We start from the raw sequence: 18,618 nt of genomic DNA on the forward strand, positions 1-18,618 counted from the left end.
AGTTGGTGGACGAGTCAGTCAGGAGTTAAATTACACACGCCACAAGATTGGAGAAGAGGCCATGTTTAATCCCCAGCTCATGATTCAGACACCACAGGAAGAAGGTGCTAATGTATTAACAACAGAAGCACTCAAACAGCACCTTGAATCTGCACTTCAAGCCAGCAGGGTACACGTCTATATGTACAACAGGTAAGAGATGAAGCAAAGGTATTCTCTGTCATCTGACAACTTAAGTGTGGGCATCTGAATTAGATGTATATACTTTCTTCTTCATGTGTATTTATGAAGGGCTAGCTCTTCAAAACACCTACCCCTTAGGACTGCATTTTGATTTAAATTGGACTGTCAAGTCATAGACATTTGGAAACGTTGTGTGGTGACAATGAGTGGTTGGATTTTAACAAATAAAGAAGGGGCAAGAGACATTGGGTTAGATCATGAATCCCTTATTCATATGAGTAGTCCTGCACCATTAGGCCTTCTGCTTGATAAAAGAGTAGCCAGAATAGCTGTGCCTACAAACTTTCTAGTGTGGACACAGTTCTGCCTTCAGAAGGTATCTACCACATCCACACCGTGGAGATGTGCCACTATGGCTATGGTGGCAGCAACCCTAGGCTATAAACCTGAGGTTTAGTTACTCCCAAGGGGTGCATCTACATGACACGCTAAATGTACAGTAGACTAATTCTTCTGCGCACTAGCACATCACAGCAAAAGCCATGCTATTGCACTAATGCACAGTAGAATTAGTCTGCTGCTCATTAGTGTCACTAAAAAGTCATGTGCTGGTGCTACTGTGCAGTAGCACTGGTTACTGTGCATTCATTTAACACGCCATACTTATGGCGCATTAATGCATGTGTAGACGTGCCCAGGATTACCTCTTACATAATAGAGACAGTGACCACGAATGTGATCTCATACAGCCCTGTGGAGGAGGGTGTGAACCATGTTTTCCTTTGCATATCTAGCTGGTGCAAAGCTGAGTTGCCTCCCCTGCCCCTACCTGTCCATTTGTTCCTACAGGGAACATCTCTCATGTAGTTTGTGTACACCCTTGGTGCCAGGACATATGATGACAGTAGCTGTAACACATGCAGGTGAAGAGCAGAAACTCCCAAGTTCCCTAACTCCCTGGTTAGGACTAGTAATGTTCTAGCCCTGGGAGATAAATTCTGACCTTCTCCACCAACCATTACAGTGTTGTCCCACCTAAAGCCAGATTCAACTTCCTTTCCTCCTCTTATTACTACAAAAATAGCTTTCTTGTTTTTAAATGTCTTATGCATGTTGCTTGCCATAGCTAATGTAAACTTTCCTAGAGTTTGTGCCCCAAAAAGGCCTTTGCTTTGTGTCAAACAAGACTTTCCTTTCTCAGTAGTTAGTAGCTATCTGGAAGTAGGACCCCACAAAGAATTTCAATTATAAATGTGTTGTGTTTATATTAAACATTTGTGGAAACATGTTTTTCTTTATGACAGGCAATGGAAATTGGAACATTTATGTTATAAATCAGGAGAACTTATCACAGAAGCAGGTTACATGGACCAGGTAAACTTACCATGTTTGTTTTATAATTATTTTCCTTTCCCTCATTTTAACTAGTGTTCATTTGTTCTAATCTAAGTACATGGTTTTTTTCTCTAACTTTGACAGATTATAGAATATCTTTACCCTTGTTTAATTATCACTCCTTTGGACTGCTTTTGGGAGGGGGCAAAGTTACAGTCAGGAACTGCGTATCTACTGTAAGTGCACTCTTTTGTTTTATAGCTTGATTTTGTTTTTAATTGTCAAACTGTGCATGTTTTTAGTTGCATTCTCATTGTTCATTCAGATGCTTGTTTAACCAAGAACTAAAATCACTGCTAGTCAGAAAATATGTATCGATTTTGTATTTTAATTGAGCAAAAAAAGCTCCACAAAGGTTGTTCTATTCCTTTTCTTAGAAGCTGATTTATAGCTATCAAATTAAGTTTTGTTCATTCATTTTTAACATCTGTCTTAACAAACTAAAGAAAATGCAGATTCTTAGTATCTTTGAACTTTTAAAGTTGTTTGATTTTTGGAAATAAATTTTGTTCTTTTTGTTTTTATTTTCTTAAACTACAAACACACTGATTGCCTGGGAATTCAGTTTAGCTGTTGATAAATGTATGTGCATAGTTATCTTGAGCAAAATCTCAAGTCTTCCTAAAGAGTAAAAAGCTAATCCTTTGTTTATTATGTCATTAAAGAAACCAAAAATGCTATCTTTTATGGAGGTTTTCCAAAGCCTACGGAGTGTGATATTACATGCACTGGATTCTTCAAAGAGTTAATTGTTAATCTGTGCAGACATTTTTGGTTAATTATGCAAGAGTTAGTGTTTGAGTTATTGTCTCTGCCCTGGTTTGCATGTCTCTGTAAAAGCAATTTGCAATGGCCATCTCCTAACCTTTAGTGTACAGTTTTAGATGGGGAAATAAGGGGTTTGTGTTTTCTGGTTGGGAGATTCGGAATAATGACTTAAGCCTGGTTAAGCAGATACAGTGTAGTTTGAACCACAGAATAAGGCAGCCAAAAGCCTTTCGGGTCTGTCAACATCACAAATTCAAAAGTGGGGGGTGGGAGAAGTGGCAGTGATAGTGGTGATAGCTGTGGCAGCAGGGGAGTTTACTGGGGTTGCCAAGCTATCAGAGAATTTGGAGGAACATAGTACTATAGGAGAGAAGAAATTCAGATGTTTTGATTGATTATATTTGCAAGACCAAAGACCAGTAAGTGGTAATCTGATGTGTGAAAGTCTTTCTCCTTTTGTCCCCTACCCTCCTGTTTGGTATTACCTCTTTGAAGTAGCAGCTGACTTCTTTTTGTTATTAAACAATATAGAAGTAATGGAAGTAAATTAAAATGTAAATATTCACTTTATTAGATGTTGTTTCTCAGTTGTAAGGCTAACTTCTACCTATCAAGCATTTTCATCAGGCTGCATCAGGACTATACGAAAAAATTGTAAATAAATCTGATTAAAATATAGTTTAAGTTTATATTGTAGCTTCCCAAAGAGCATTGCAACCATACTAAAGTACATAAAATAGCATTTAAATCTTTAATTTTTTAAATAAAATATTTTAATCATTCCATGCTTAATTTTTTTTGCAGAGGAAAGCCTCCTTTGCAGTGGATAAACTTTGACCCCTTAGAATTTTTGGAAGAGTTAAAGAAAATAAACTATCAAGTAGAGAGCTGGGAGGAAATGCTGAATAAAGCAGAGGTTGGTCATGGTTACATGGATCGACCTTGCCTGAATCCTGCTGATCCTGATTGCCCGGTAACAGCCCCCAATAAAAATTCAACCAAAGTAAGTTTGCTCATCACCTGTTGACCATTCCAGGAAAGTGAAGATTATATCATTTTTAAAGCAACATAACTTTCTAGCAATCTTTGTTATTCAGTTCTTGTTGTATACCTTTAACCAAAAAGCTGCTATTTTTTTCCTTAGTCTGTGAGCTAATGCATTACCCCAGATACTTAGTGTCAAGTTATAGCTCTTCAGCCATTGGGGTGGCAACATGGCAACTCATCTTTCTATCTGGAGCTCCAACAAGCACTGTGCCTCAGGTGGACACTGGGGCTCCTAGAATGCAGGAGAAACACAGCTACTGCTTCACATTGCCATGGATGTGCTTATTCTCTACAGAGACCAGTTTGACTGACTTTTGTAGGAGAATGGAGGGGAAAGGTCTTTGGCCCCTATTTGACCTGCCCCCTCTGGCATACTGTGAAAAGTGTAGTCCCAGCAATGATGCTCCATGTAATTGAGCCTGATTCTGCTTCCAGTTACACTACTGTAAATCAAGAGTTAATATACTAAGATGAATGGGGTTACATCATTGTAAAATAGACTTTAGAGTAGGAGAATCAGGGCTGTTGTCTCTCTGAGTATAAGAACTCAAATTATGCTTGGTCCATCTGGAGAAGTCTAAGAGGAAGAGAAAGAAGTATTGTGTCTTCTCTCTCCCCACCCCCGATGCAGGGCTTGACACAAGCTGGCCATTAGTATAATTCGTATTTCTTTTCTTTCCCACTTGACTCAGTTCTTACACAAACACATTAACATGCAAGAACTCATGAAAAGGAAGAAAACTGCCAAAGAAAAAGGCTCACTTCTTGAGGATTTCACTTTGAATTGAATGTGCTGGGAATCTATTCCACCACACAGAAGTCATTGGAAGTCAGTTGGCCAGTCCAACTCAATTCTAGAAGTTATGCACTAGATTTCAGCCAGAGATTTCTTGACTAAGGAGCTGCAGGATCAGACCATATATTTACATGACAAATAGTATGACCATATATTTACATGACAAATAGTAGTTTCAGTGCTATTTGGAATATCATATTCAGGATATTCTAAACAGCATGTCTGCACGGACAAACTAAGTCAATTAACCAGAAAAGTGTCAACAAAAAGTTGTCTACAAGGAGTCGAGTTTTATGCAGTAGTTATGCTTTATCTGATGTTAGAAATCAGTTCTGTCTTCACATTTCACAAGGAGCTTAGGTCTTTTTGTAAAGCAGTCACTTCGGAAGGCAGTGTGGCCCCCATGGTTCCTCAGTCCTAATATTTTGGAACCTCATTTCTTTTAATATATTTTCAGTTACTGTGGCCTTTTCATTGAAATGGTAACATGCTTTCCTTCTTTTCGCCATCTCAGTTGGTATTTTTTATGTTTTAGAGATCAGAGCTCCTTAAGTCACAGCTTAGTGCTTATGTGAACACCTATTACATAAAATCGAGAGAGGCAAGGATTTCTTAGCATGGTATCTTTTATTGGACCAATTACGTATCTGGGATAAAGTTAGACAAACCTTCAAGTGCATCACTTATACAACTATAATACTGAGAATAATAACGAGAAAGCCAAGCATGGCTAGTGAGAAAATTGTCTGTCTCATATTTTGGCACATATGTGATAAATATTTGGCATGTAAGTCACAGTGTCCATCATATAATTATAAGGTTAATTTATATTTTAGACCAGTGGTGGTCATCCTCTGGCTCATGGGCTGAATCTGATGTGCTGGTCCTTGTCATTCAGCCCATGGAGAGCCTTAGTCTAGATGATACAGCCCGTATGCCATGTGTCAGGTCAGTCCTCCGCTGGATCCAGCATACAATGCTGAGCCAGCGCTTAGCATCCATCCATGGCTGAATCCTGTGCCCTGGATCACACCTGTGGACTGACTCTACGCACCACCCTACCCTGGATACAGCCCATAGACTGGGCTTGCAGGGCTAGAAGGCTGAGCATCACTGTCTTGCACACTAAAACAAACCCAGTATGATTTGAAATTTGACGACGTTTCAGTCTTGTGAAAAACTTTGTCTAGGTTCAACTCCTTCAGTCATGAATGACTGCTCCTCTTGAATAATGTTTCTAGCATTTAATTTCCAATTTAATTAATTCTGATGTACTAGCTGTTTACATAGGACATGATTTATATACTAATTTACACAGCCAAATAATTTTTCAATAACTTTATTTTAGCCTCTTGATGTGGCCCTTGTTTTAAGTGGTGGATGCTATGGATTGTCAAAAAAGTACATGCACTGGCAGGAGGAGTTGATTATAGGTGGTACAGTCAAGAACAGTTCTGGAAAGCTTGTCAGGTAAACATATACAATTTAAATTATACTCTGGAAATTTTCATTGCTGATGGTATGTTTTTTTTTAATAAACAAAGCAGTTGCCTCCTAAATCTGTGAATGGTGTGTATTTTAAGCCTCAGGGAAACATTGTAATAAGGACAGCATTTAGGCTTGTGCTTAAGCATTTGGTTCTCTTTGAACAAGTGCTTAATTTCCTACTTTAAACAAGTGCTTAATTTCCTACTTTAATAGGGATGCACTTAAACATTACTGCCCCATATTAGAAATTACTTAACGTTTCAAGAATATTTAATATGCAGCTTTCATTTATTTTCAAACTCAAAAGCTGGGACCCTTTATGGTGTTGCAAAAAAGGAAAGTATATTGTTTGCAGGGTCACTGCTGCCTGCTACTGACTCTCCAGTAATATGTATATGCCTCAGAACGGAGAATTTTTTTTCTTAGTGATTTTAGTGTTCTGAATTAATATATCATGAAACACTGAACAATGTTGATAACATTCACTTAAAGCAGAAGAACAAGCATGATAGCATCTGTACTCACTGGACCTTTCACAGGAGTCACAACACTGTTTATCACACTGAACGCTCCACTGGCCTTTTTGTTCCTGGTAAAAACAGAGAAGTCTACCCTTCTACACCTTGAACAAACTTTTTAGTTGACCAAATGGAAACCAGGGTTGTTGCAGGTGTTCTAAAATAAGTTTTTGGAATGCTAGCAATTCCTGTGAGGGGAAGAAACAGGACTATTCCAGAAAAATTTGGGATGTGTGGTCAGTTTAAAATATGTATAATGGAAGTTTGGTTTGTGGGTTACATATTAGAATAAATTAAATGGATGTATGCATGCATGTAGATGCAATATAAGTAACCTTGTTTGGTTAAAAAAGACATGCAGCTGTCTTAGAAGTTTTGATAAAGATATTATACTGACACTGAGTATTACTTTTTAATTTTCTTTAAATTTCATAATATTTTTAGAAAGTACTCTGCAGTGCACTTTAAGAATTAGTCAAAAAGAACACCCTCAGTGAAGTGCAAGGTCTTTTCTTGAATGGTTAAGTGTGCTACATACAGTTGCATAATGTCAAACAGAGGGACCAATCATTTATGATGAGTAATGATCTCCCTTGCTTTTTGTCAAGTGTCACGAGTTTACTCTGGCATTTTTCCCCATGGAAAGAAAAAGCCCAGGATTTCTTGCTATGTTATAAAGTATCTCAAAGATGCAAGTGTTCCTCTCTCTTCCCTGTGTTATATATTAGAAATTAGTAAATTAACTATTAATTTAACAAAGGTGTTTATAATGGATTTTGTAAGGTTACAGCCTTTGTGTCTTAAACTAATTCAGTTGAAAATAATGGCAAAACTCTCATTGTCACCAGTGGAATCAGAATCCAGATCTTACTACTGTGTACATTAGTACATTTGTAGCAGTTACTAAATACAGTAATTATACTGTTCAGTTTTAATGTGAACACGTGACTTATAAAAGCAGAAATTCATGCAAATTGCTCCTAGACTTTCATGTAGGGCTTCACGCGATGAAAGTCATGTCCTGAAAATGCATATTTCATTCCTCTTCCTTCTTTCTACTCTCTCTGTTACAGTGCCCAGGCTTTGCAGACCATGTTTCAGTTAATGACTCCAAAGCAAATGTATGAGCACTTCAAGGGCTATGAGTATGTTTCACATATCAACTGGAATGAGGACAAGGCAGCAGCAATTCTGGAAGCCTGGCAGAGGATGTATGTTGAGGTAAAATGCAAAATCACCTAGAAATCATGCTTTGAAATCTGTTGCCTTTTGTTATGGATTGAAGTATTCTAAGAAGAAAGAAGCCTACACCAGAACTGGGAATGGATGTCTCCTTGTTTTAAAGTAACAATACACTTGCTCCGACGGAACGTTTAACAATGCTTTGCTTTCATCTTTCTATTATAAAATTGTTCAGTGATAAACATATGGGTCGCACTAAAATAAGATGCCTTCTGCATTTTGTTGGTGTCATCTAGCATACTTTTCTGATTTGCTGGGACTGAAAATGAACTGAAGAGCTAGACAGAATTTAACAGCACTTGGTCAGTGTGATTACTCTGAAAAGGTGTCTGGAAAACATTAGCTAGCCATAGAATCTGCTCACAGCTGCAGTCCCATTGGTGAGGTCATGTGACATTATCTGGCCTTTGTTTCCCAGACATTGACCTTTGCTGAGCTGCTTGTGACCTCTCTAAAATGGACAGCCAGTGAAGAAATAGAGGAGTGCCCATAAGAATTTTGTTGTTTTGGATTAGAGGCAAAACTGATACAACAACAAATCAATTGTAGAGTTACAGGAGAGAAAAAGAGGCAAGCAACAGAACCTTCTTAGATTTCAGTATTAAAATAAACATTTTGAAGCAACTGTAATTGCGGTCCTTTTCCCTGAAAGACGAAGTGTCCTTCTCTAAAGAACATGAGTTCTGGTTTCATCATAAGCAGCCTGCAATGAATAAGTATCAGAAATATTAGGTATTTTTAGTAGGATCAATGAAACCTCTGGTATAGGGTGCATGCTTTATTACTAATGCTTAAGAAAGGAGTTGACTTCAAGCATATGCTGCAGATTGTAATGTGATCCCTTGCCTTTAGTAATGCTTATTTTTAAATTTCTCTTTGCAGGTTGTTCATCAAAGTGTCGCACAAAATTCTACTCAGAAGGTGCTTTCCTTTACAACAACTACTCTGGATGACATCCTAAAATCATTTTCTGACGTCAGTGTTATCAGAGTTGCCAGTGGCTACTTATTAATGGTAAAATAAGTAGACTCTTATGTATGTTGTTATCTCTAGAGCTTTGCCTGCTCTTAACAGTACACATGCATTATTGACATCAGCCGCCAGTATGAGCCCTTTTTAGAATGGTTAGAATGAACTTGTAAGTTTTCAGTTTGTGCATCTTTGATTCATGAGTATTACCTGTTCACTTATTTAACATAATTAATGTGTGTACTCTGTTAAATGTGTGCAAGCCTTGGTATGGTGGGGGGAAACATTAGAATCTGATACATTCTAATGTTTTGCTTTTGTTTTTCTCATTGTTCTGCTTTCAGCTTGCCTATGCCTGTTTAACCATGCTGCGGTGGGACTGTGCCAAGTCCCAGGGTGCCGTGGGGCTGGCAGGAGTCTTGTTGGTTGCACTCTCAGTGGCTGCAGGATTGGGCCTGTGTTCATTGATTGGAATTTCCTTTAATGCTGCCACAACTCAGGTATTAAGATGCCATTATTCTACTGTTAAGTTAGAAAGGTCTCTTAGTAAACACACACATTAGAGACAGTGTATGAAAAAATGAAATAAAACTGCAGAGTTTAGTTTTATTCTGTAACAACGCCAATTACCTCCCTGTGTTTCATGCGTCCCACTTTGAGAAGCTTTAAAAATAACACTATCAATGGGTAGGAAAGAGAGGCAAATTATTCTGCAAATTATTTCATGCAGGTGGGCTTTGCTACACAGACTTCAGTGCATCTCAGTGGTTGTAGGCATTCAGCAAGATGCATGATTAAGGGGCAATACATCTAACCCTTATATATGAAAGTATCAGTCTGTTCAAGTTCTGCAAAAAATATGCTTGGGATCATATCCTACATCCCTCATCTACCCAACACTCTTATTGACTTCAGTGGGAGTCTTTTGTGCAGGATCACTTTGTTGGCATGATTTCAGAATGAAAGCTAATAGTTTCACTTTATCCTTTTAGATTTTCACTCTTGCCCTTGGATTTCTGTTTAGAATGTGGTGGAAATGTTGTTTTAATTAGCCATCTAATAGCTGGCAACATGGTAGGTCATAAGAGTAATATAACAGCCTCCTTGTTTTTCCTCCACAGGTTTTGCCTTTTCTTGCCCTTGGAGTTGGTGTAGATGACGTTTTCCTTCTGGCACATGCATTTAGTGAAACAGGGCAGAATAAGAGAATTCCATTTGAGGTAATAACCAAATAGGGACTTGGGGCAAACAAAGGAAAATTTTTGGTTCAGACATAATGTATGTTGTGCCTAAGATTCATGGTCTTGCATTAAGAAGAAAACTCTTAGATTAGAAGACTTAGTTTTGTGGGGCAGGAGAAATTCTAGTCTGTCTGTCTATTCAAGCAGATGTTTATAACAGCCCACATTAGCATGATATCTGAGAGCCTCACACAAAAAATATATACATTCATATTTGCTTTGCAGTGTAGTAATGGCATTGATTAATTTTTGCTTAGAAGTTTGATATTAAACTGTGATTCAAGAGTTCATTCACAAAGATCATTATTCCTTCCTTCGCTGTGCACCCAAAACTCCAGGCAAAAGACAATGTAAGTTCTGGACATAAAAGAAGCACAGGGTTGTGGCCTTAAAATGGCAATTTTTTTTGTATCCTTCATTAAAAGTATTACAGTGAAATGAAGAAGTGTCATCTTAAAAATAAAAAATATATATTTATTACATAAAAGAAATTTGAAGTGATTAAAAAATATACTTTTTCCTCAGTTTCTTCATTATTTCTTTTTATTTATAAAGAGGTGATAAATGAATAATAGCATTATGATTGCTAATATATTCATGCTATAAGCTCTAAAATCCCCTAATTTTTAAAGCACTTCCACTCCTAGTTCTCAGTCTCAGGTTTCATGTCTAAATTACAATCTGTTTGAAAGCAACATGTATTTGCCTGTTTTGCTTTTTGTACTAACTGGGCACATCTACAAAACTACATGAGACGCTACAACACTGTAGTGATGAGCTACGTTGCCGTAGCTCATTGCTATGCAGTGTAGCATTGGTGGGCACAAACTGTGACACCAACACTCTTGTGCAGTAGCAGCAAGCTTCTGTGCAGTAGTGTGGGAAAAGACCCATGTAGCAGCCAGACTGTATGGTAATGTCAGTTATTGTGCAGTAATAACTGCACAGTCTGGCATATGTGTAGACAAACACATGTCTTCCGTGCATTCTTTGCCTGTTAGCATACAGGTAGTAGAGACTTACTGTCTTGTAGTTTCTTTATGCTTTTAAACCAAAAGCAAACACCTGAGTAGGTTGGGAAATGATCCTTTCTCAATCTTCTTAACAAATTATTAAATTTTGTGTGGTCCATGATTTATTTCTACATACTTTTCAACACGTGCAAATGAATAGTTACAGTATCAGGTTCATGCATGATTCTTTGAAAAGTATTTAAAACTATGCAAAACTGTGTTAATAAAAGATGTTTGATATCAGCATCAGCCTCAATTTAGTTTTGAGTTCTGGTGGCATGCTAAGCCTTCTCATAATGTTTTCTTCTAGAATAGTTAATGGTTTATGTTGAGTCTGCTGTATTTTCAGATTTCTGCAAATATGATATTTTATTTCAGTATGAACTTGAAATAGTTTTTTGTTATCATCTTATAACATCTACAGAAGTAATCACTTGCTGTTAATTTACAGTTCAGTTTTCAGCTTCCAGGTGTTAAATACTCAGTGTTGTATATGTTTTACTATTCAGATACATTTTTTGTTTTGCAGGACAGAACAGGTGAATGTTTGAAGCGGACAGGAGCAAGCGTGGCCCTTACATCTATTAGTAATGTTACTGCATTCTTTATGGCTGCCTTAATCCCTATTCCTGCTTTACGGGCATTTTCACTCCAAGTAAGTTTATATCATGTTGTGTTAGCTGTAAAGGTTGTGCTTGTGTAGTTTCTATATACCGCCCCCCCCCCCAATAAGACATGCACTTGATTTTGGAAGGCAGGATGTAGAGAAAAAGATTTTTTTCTAGTCATGGCCAACTGTGTGACATAGAGTAAGTTCTTCTGGAAACAAGGGTGCCCTGGAATAGTAGCATCCCAGGAGACAGTCTGGGGGAGGCAGTAGGAACTTCCTGATGGTGCCTGACAGTGACAAGGCTAGCTAGCAAGAGAAGTAGCGGGACTGTTACTTCTTCACTAGACATAGTTCTTTATAAAATATTCATGTAAATAATAAAGTGTTGTTCCCACATCACAAGCCTCATCAAGATACTAAAGATTACATGCAGCAGCTCACTTGCCCTAAGCTAGTTGAGTTGCTGCTTCAGGAACAAGCTATAGTGCTCTGCCACAATATGAGTTAGTGAGAGGGTTACAACTAGACTCTGCCCCTGCTACTTTCTCAGCCAGAAAAAAGTGGTATCTGGGGAGCATCTCCCTGCTTCTATTCCAGCAAAGAAAAATCACCTCCCCACTTAACACATGGACCCCAGTTTTGGAGGGTTGATTTTGCTGGGAAAGATGCATGTGGTATGAGAGTAAATACATTATGATAGCAGCTGTCATTGGTAGTATCACAGGTGAGGCTTGGTTTTTCCTCATTCCAGTGAAACTTTGCTCCTCTGTCTTCCATGTCTGTGGGGATGATGATAACACCCGCTCTCTTTTCCCTTTTTCTGCCTTTCCTGACTGTCTTTAGCACAAAAATAGAAAAGTAAAAAACTAAATAGAAACATAGGTCCAGTGAGATTTGAATGTGCAATGGTCAAGAGCAGCAGGCTGCACCCCAGTTTCTATACTACAAAACTACCTGGGAATATAATTCCTTCATTGAATTTTGTCCTAAATCCCTCTATTACTGAACATGCATACTTGCAAGTGTCACCAGCAAGATGCATTCCTGCCAGTACCTTTTTAATGGAGTATTGGAATAAATATATCAAGAACATCACATGCCACATGTAAGAGGATGAGTGAATTTTATGAATGGAAGTTCTTCGCTCTCCCTCGCTCTCTTTCTCTCATATTTATGTTTGTGATGATATATCTTCAGGAAGACAAAAGATTAAAGTATGCTGAAAGAAGCTGCTTTTAAAAGTAAAGCACTCTTTGAAGAGAACTCCAGGAGGTTCTCCTCTGACACTGCCCCAGCACACAGGCAATTTATAGCACTGTCTGACCTTGGTAAAGATCAGGGAAACTGTACTTTTTTTAGTAGTCATTTTTCTTCTGCTGTAGCTTGGCTCTCCAATCGTTTTTCATTCTACTTGACCCTTGACCTACTCAGAGGAAGTGAGGGCTGTAATTTTTCTTAATACCTGTGGCAATTATTGCAGTTTTCAGCAGCTCAGACATGCCCGCAGAATGATAAGCAGTTAGTGATTGTGGCTGCTCAAAGACCAATCAGCAGGAATCATTTTGTTTACCATTTTCTTCTTCTCAGTTGGCAGCTTGATAGTAGCTCCAGTGATGATGGTGATGAATATAGTCACTTTCAAATTTCCTGTCAAATACTGGAAAGTACAGATGACTGTATTTTGCCTTATACAGGATGTCCTTTTTATGACACAAGCAGTGATCTCAAAAATAAGGGTGCAACCCTGAGTGCTTAGCAACAATTAATTTCTTGGGAGTGACATAAACCTAAAATCTAGTTTTCACATTTTATGGAAGATCTGACAATGGAGTTCTATCATATTTTATGGCAAAGATCAATTTCAGTGTACTTTGTTCAGGATTCAGTTGCTCAAGATTCACTTTCATAGGAACTCATATTTTTTTAAGAGCTTGCTTGTGAGCTTATTCATAAGCAAGAGGGCTACTTTGCATGAATGATGTGTTATATTGTCTTCTAATCCCTCGTCCAAATCCAAGGATCAGTACCAAAACAAATAGCAGGAATGGATCTCCACTGGGAACTGGGAGAGAAATCATCTTCCCCCTCTCATTCACTGCCTGTAGAGTGACTACAGAAGGATTCTGTGGAGGCTGTTTCAGCCTGGTACAATGACTGTAAAGAAAAGAAATGGAGGATCCAAATGGAGCAAGATCATGTGGCTCTATTCATGTGTTTTGTGGAGAGGACTCTGTGCTGAACTGAAAGTGCTCAAACCCTGAGCACCCATCCCGAAATATATTAGAAATATACTGGTTCCACTTTTGTGGGGTGTTCACAAAGATTGCAGCCATGTCTGATCCTGTGTATACTTTATATTAGATATAACATCTTTATGTTCTTTTAGTCTGACCATAGCATGTTGTCATATGTGTGACACTTTCAAAAAATAAGTTGTCCGACAGTATGTTCCCAATAAGATTTCAGCACACTCAGCACGTTTTGTTCACATTACTCAGGACCATAAACATCAGGACATTTTCTCTTGCAAAGCAGTGATCACTGTAGAATCTGCCTATAGAAACTTCCTTTTGCCTCATTAAATATTTACAAAATGATATTTGAGATGCCTAGACCAGTCTTTTTGTGTGTAGTGGCATGTTTTTTACACCTAAAAGAGGAAGCAAATGTTCAGTATATATACAGATGCACCTTATGATTTATGATTTGCTCATATCTGAATAATGTGTGACCACATTTTCATAAATGAAAAAATACTAGAATGACAGCTTTTATTGTCAGGAACAGGGACATCTATTGTTTGTTCTGTATAGCTTCACCAGGTGTAATCAAAATCAGGTGATGCATTAATTGCAGCATTCAGAATCAGTTAACCGGGTAGGATTCGAGTGCGTGGTCTGGATTTACATGTGAATTTCTTTATTTACAATCTTCTTTTCCCCTCTCCCTCTTATTAAACTTTGTTTGAACAAAAGCACCTTGCTGTCTTTAATGCTTTCCAAACAAAGCTTTGGAAGCATGGAAATACAACAGTTTTTGTTTTCATAGATATTGATTTCTATTCATCTAGATAGAGAACCTTTAGCAGATGGGTTAAAAGGCTTGCTTTTGACCTTATTTCTCTCTTCATTCACTTTCTTCAAGATGTTGCAAGATAACTGTCAAGTTTCCATGGCTTTTGAGGCCCAGTATTTGTAAAATAATCCAGCTGCTGAGGGAGAATAAATGGTTTCCTGACTGGTCACTACAAATGGAAACCCAACTTACAGCCTTGCATATTAGTGCTTTCTTCCTTCTGAACGTCTGTTGTGTGAGAACTAATGGAGTTCTTCTATACTTCTGAATTGTTCATTTGCTTTTATAAGTTCAAATTAAAATGGGATGTGTGCACTCTCTCCCTTTCTCTGTTGCACTCTCTTTCTCACTCTCTCAGTCTCAAAAGCTGAACTAATTTTTTTTAATCAGACTTACTCTGTAACTTTCACAAATATTACAAGTAGATTAACCATTGTTAAATTTAAGAAATGCAAACTATCTTAAAATGTGTCATTAAAATTAATTAGTGGGTGGGGGGGTGAGTATTTTGCTTTACTATAGATTGGTGATCTTTTTTTGCTTTCATCAATCTCAAGAGAGAGATTTGGAGAAGCTGGATGTCTCATGGGCACCCAGAATTCTTGAAGGTCCTCAGTACCTCACACAATTGGATCCCAAGTTTTCTGATCTGTGCAACCTTTTAAAAATTAATTTAGGGTTTTTGGTTATATTTCCTGCAAGAACCTCTTTAAAAAATAGCTGTTTGTTTAGTCTATACGGTGGGGGAGGAAATTATAAAAACTATGAGCTAAATGTCCTTAGTGATAGAATAGCAATCTTTCAGCCCTGGTCAACTGAGGGCACAGCATCAAAATACACAAAGCTTTTGCCACTTTCACAGGGGCTGAATTTAACTCTTAAACTCAAGGTGTTTTTGAATGTACTCGTAATGGCGGGTGGAACTTAGCCCAATAAGTCATAACAGTAAGCATTTTTCTCAATACAAGAAAGACTAGCTGTTTCCTAAATATAAAAGTATGTTACAATGTGATTGTGGTACTTTTTGCAAGAAAGAATGTAAATTGCAAAACCAATTAATTATCTCTGTCTGCTGAATAGCACTGAAAAGGCTTGCCCCCTCCTTTTATCCAGCTCCTTAAACTTTCTCTACTCCTGTCATGAGGACTTAACATGCAAAATTAAAGCCTGAGGGGGTTGGGGGGGGGGGCAGGTTCCAAGGCATATATGCTATCAGGAGGGAGTTGCAGATAGGCAGCAGTAAGGTGGAAGTCTGCCTGACATCCCTCCTCATCTGCTCATCACCTCTGGCTATGCAGTACGCCCAGTCTCCTTGGGTGGTCTGCCAGGAATGGCAAATAGCAGCGCATACCTTGGGCAGGGCCCCAGCCTTGCTAGCTTCTCCCTCAGTGACTCCAGCACAGACTTCCATTCTTTTATTTCAGTTAACAGTTATAGCCACAGCCACGCGATTTTGAGGCTGTGGATTACTAAAAGATTCAACATTTGAGCTTCATTTAGAGAAAGCACCTACAAGTTTGGCTGCTTAGCCAAATTCTCTAAATGTTTCTGATGCTGTTACTATAGTGAACCCCTTCATCCCACACCCCCAAGGAGGCCCTAACATCTTTCCCTCTTCCAGGCTAATCCCAGAGCCCACTAGCTTTGTTGATTTTTTTTTTTTTTTTTTTTGGAGGCGTGAGGCCTCCCTTCTCACTGCTCCTGTTTGGAAGCCCTTCCCACTCCTGGTGCCTTTTGCAAACTCTCTACTTCATCATGGAGCTGCTGAATAAAGATTAATTCTGCTCTGAGGCACCATTCCCACACAAGACACATTGTTAACTTAAAGTTAAGGTTGTTTATTTCCTTTCAATGTAATCATAACAATTCAAGGGTATAGTCAGTTAAATTCATTTACATGCTTCAGTGCTCAAGCATGACCCTCCTCGGACACCAAACTTTTGCAACAATCAGTAACACTGCAGGGATCATCATGCATCTGCCCCTGAGGAAGGAGCTCAAATGTTCCTGGCGCTGCAGCCCCCATGTAGCTTAGGTCTCATCCTATTCAACCCCCACTCTACACAAGTCCCCTGATCTCACTTGCTTCTTTGGATCCTCCAGAGTCTGATGTATGTTAGGTGTTGATTTGGGGATTCAGGGAGGTATGCTAAGCATCATCAGTTCAGTGGATTCCTCTTTGAGGTGTCAAATCAGGACCAATCTATGTCTTCTATTTATCTATTTCATTGCAAAAATTGAAAACTGTCATGCCCCCTGAGTTATCTTAGTAGTGTGTCTGTGTGTGTATGTGTATGAGAGACATGTAGAGTTGTTGGGAACTGACATTTTTAAGCTATGGAAATCTATTAAAGCATTAGGCACTTAAGGATGGTTTTTATAAAAGGATTGTGTTTGAAATATTTTTAATGGGAAAAATCAACCTGTGACCAAAACAGTATTAGGGTAAAGTCTTAGGAGGAGTTGGTATATTAAACATTGAGACTAGATTCACCCATTAGACAGTTGTAATAGGGAAGGAGTAAGTTGAGAGGCTTTAAGTAAAATTCCCAGTGCAGCCGTAATCATAGAGAACCAAGGGTCACCTCCATAATGCCTTGGACAGCAGCATATGCCGCTCAATTACATAATAATTGAATTTAGCAGCAATTGAAACTCAAAGATGCTGGAGGAATACAAGGCTGGGAAAGTCTGTAGAAGTATCGGGTACTGGAGGCTTTAGGTAGAGGGTCTTTAAGGGTGCTGGAAGAAATGGGGACTATACTGGGATCAAGCCTCAAGTGACTTTCTCAAACCTCAAAAATGTTTGGATGAAGGTTGACAGAGGCTCTTGCTTTAACAGAACTAATTACTCATGCTTTACAGATACTTCAACTGTGATTGATTTAGCAGAATTAAAAAGAAAACAGTTGTACAAACTAGGCTTAGTAAATACCTCCCCTGCTAAAGCAGCAGTTTGTTTTCCTGACAGATTCAATCCATTCTAGAAAGGATCAAAAGGAAATCACTTAATTTTGCAGTCCTGGCTATGACCTTACATACCTTTGTGTGTGGGTATTTATAAATCATGGAATGGTCATTGGATCTCTTCCCTGAAAAAGTCAAGTGATGGTTAAATGCTAATTAGCCTTTTAAACACCAGATAAGGTCTGTTTCAATAGTTGCATCTCCAGCCATATCAATGGGGGGAAAAATCTTAGTTGAACCTGATTAACAATCTCAATATAAACAAGTAAAAGGAGCATCAGCATAAACCACTTTCATGTGCAGTTTATTTACAGCTTTACAGTTAGTATAACTAGATGTTTACATGACTGGTTCTGTCATCCTCACAAAGTGGTAACAATAGCTGGTTCTTCTACAGTGCTTTATAGCTTCAAAGTACTGTTCAGGCACCAACTAACTAAACCTAATAACACCTCACAGAAGTTGATTATTCTGATTTTACAGATGAGATGTACAAAAGAGGTTAAGGCCTATTTTTTCAGAAGCACATTTTTTGGTTTTCTCAGTGATTAGGCTACCAATTGTGTGATACCTGAACTGCTTTTCAGAGGTACTGAGCACCGGAATCAACCATAGACTTTAGTTGGAGTAGTGGATTTTTGGACCTTCTAAAAATCAGGCCTAAGGTGTATCAGGGTTAGGCAGCCATAATTTGAGTAACTCAACTAGCAGCAGTTTTTTTTCAATGTTAAACACTCTCCCACATAATTCTGAAGTTATATGCAGGCAAGAATAAACAAGTCTTCTAAAATGAGTGGCATGTACTAGGTTACAGTAGAGATGCTTATTTCTCAAATGTATTGGACTATATGCAAGGTGATAAAATTGTTACCTAGTTGGTAGGGTTGGAAGGGACCTGAGCAGATCATTATCCAGAGGCTTGTCTGTGGCCTCCACCCAGACAGAGCCCATGGGGGGTCTGGCATCCCCCTCCCCCCTGGCCTGCAGGGGTTACCTGTTGACTTTTCAAAATAATTTTGAACATTGCTCATTTACTTTTAAATTCAATGTTTTCCTTCTCTGCCAGCCAGCCTCCTCCTTCTCTACCAGCACTCCAAAGCATCCATTCTTAATGGGTAGCATTGCCAGACACTACTGCAAGGCAATTACATAATGTAAATTAGCATGTAATCATCACTTGAATAACAGTGATATATTCTTGAATAATAGTGACATGTGCCGTATCAAAGGTGTTATACAGAATCTGAGGGGGAAGAGTTGAGGCTTGAATTTAATTATTTTTTAATGTTAATATCTGTGACTAAAA

General features: G+C 38.3%; 1 protein-coding gene across 2 annotated transcripts in view; it reads left to right on the plus strand.

The window, feature by feature from the left end:
* PTCH1 (patched 1) overlaps window positions 1–18,618 on the plus strand; it is a 78,804-nt gene that overhangs the window by 31,404 nt on the left and 28,782 nt on the right. For both annotated transcript variants that reach the window (XM_090038605.1, XM_090038604.1), the window contains exons 3-12: window positions 3–192; window positions 1,488–1,557; window positions 1,663–1,754; window positions 3,151–3,349; window positions 5,538–5,659; window positions 7,269–7,416; window positions 8,320–8,451; window positions 8,751–8,906; window positions 9,528–9,626; window positions 11,190–11,315. In XM_090038605.1, the coding sequence (XP_089894731.1) occupies window positions 3–192; window positions 1,488–1,557; window positions 1,663–1,754; window positions 3,151–3,349; window positions 5,538–5,659; window positions 7,269–7,416; window positions 8,320–8,451; window positions 8,751–8,906; window positions 9,528–9,626; window positions 11,190–11,315 (1,334 nt within the window). The remainder of the gene's footprint in view (window positions 1–2; window positions 193–1,487; window positions 1,558–1,662; window positions 1,755–3,150; window positions 3,350–5,537; window positions 5,660–7,268; window positions 7,417–8,319; window positions 8,452–8,750; window positions 8,907–9,527; window positions 9,627–11,189; window positions 11,316–18,618) is intronic.

This window comes from Crocodylus siamensis, chromosome 3 (assembly GCF_052110815.1).
Source record: "Crocodylus siamensis isolate JL-2025a chromosome 3, ASM5211081v1, whole genome shotgun sequence".
Classification (NCBI taxonomy): Eukaryota; Metazoa; Chordata; order Crocodylia; family Crocodylidae; genus Crocodylus; species Crocodylus siamensis.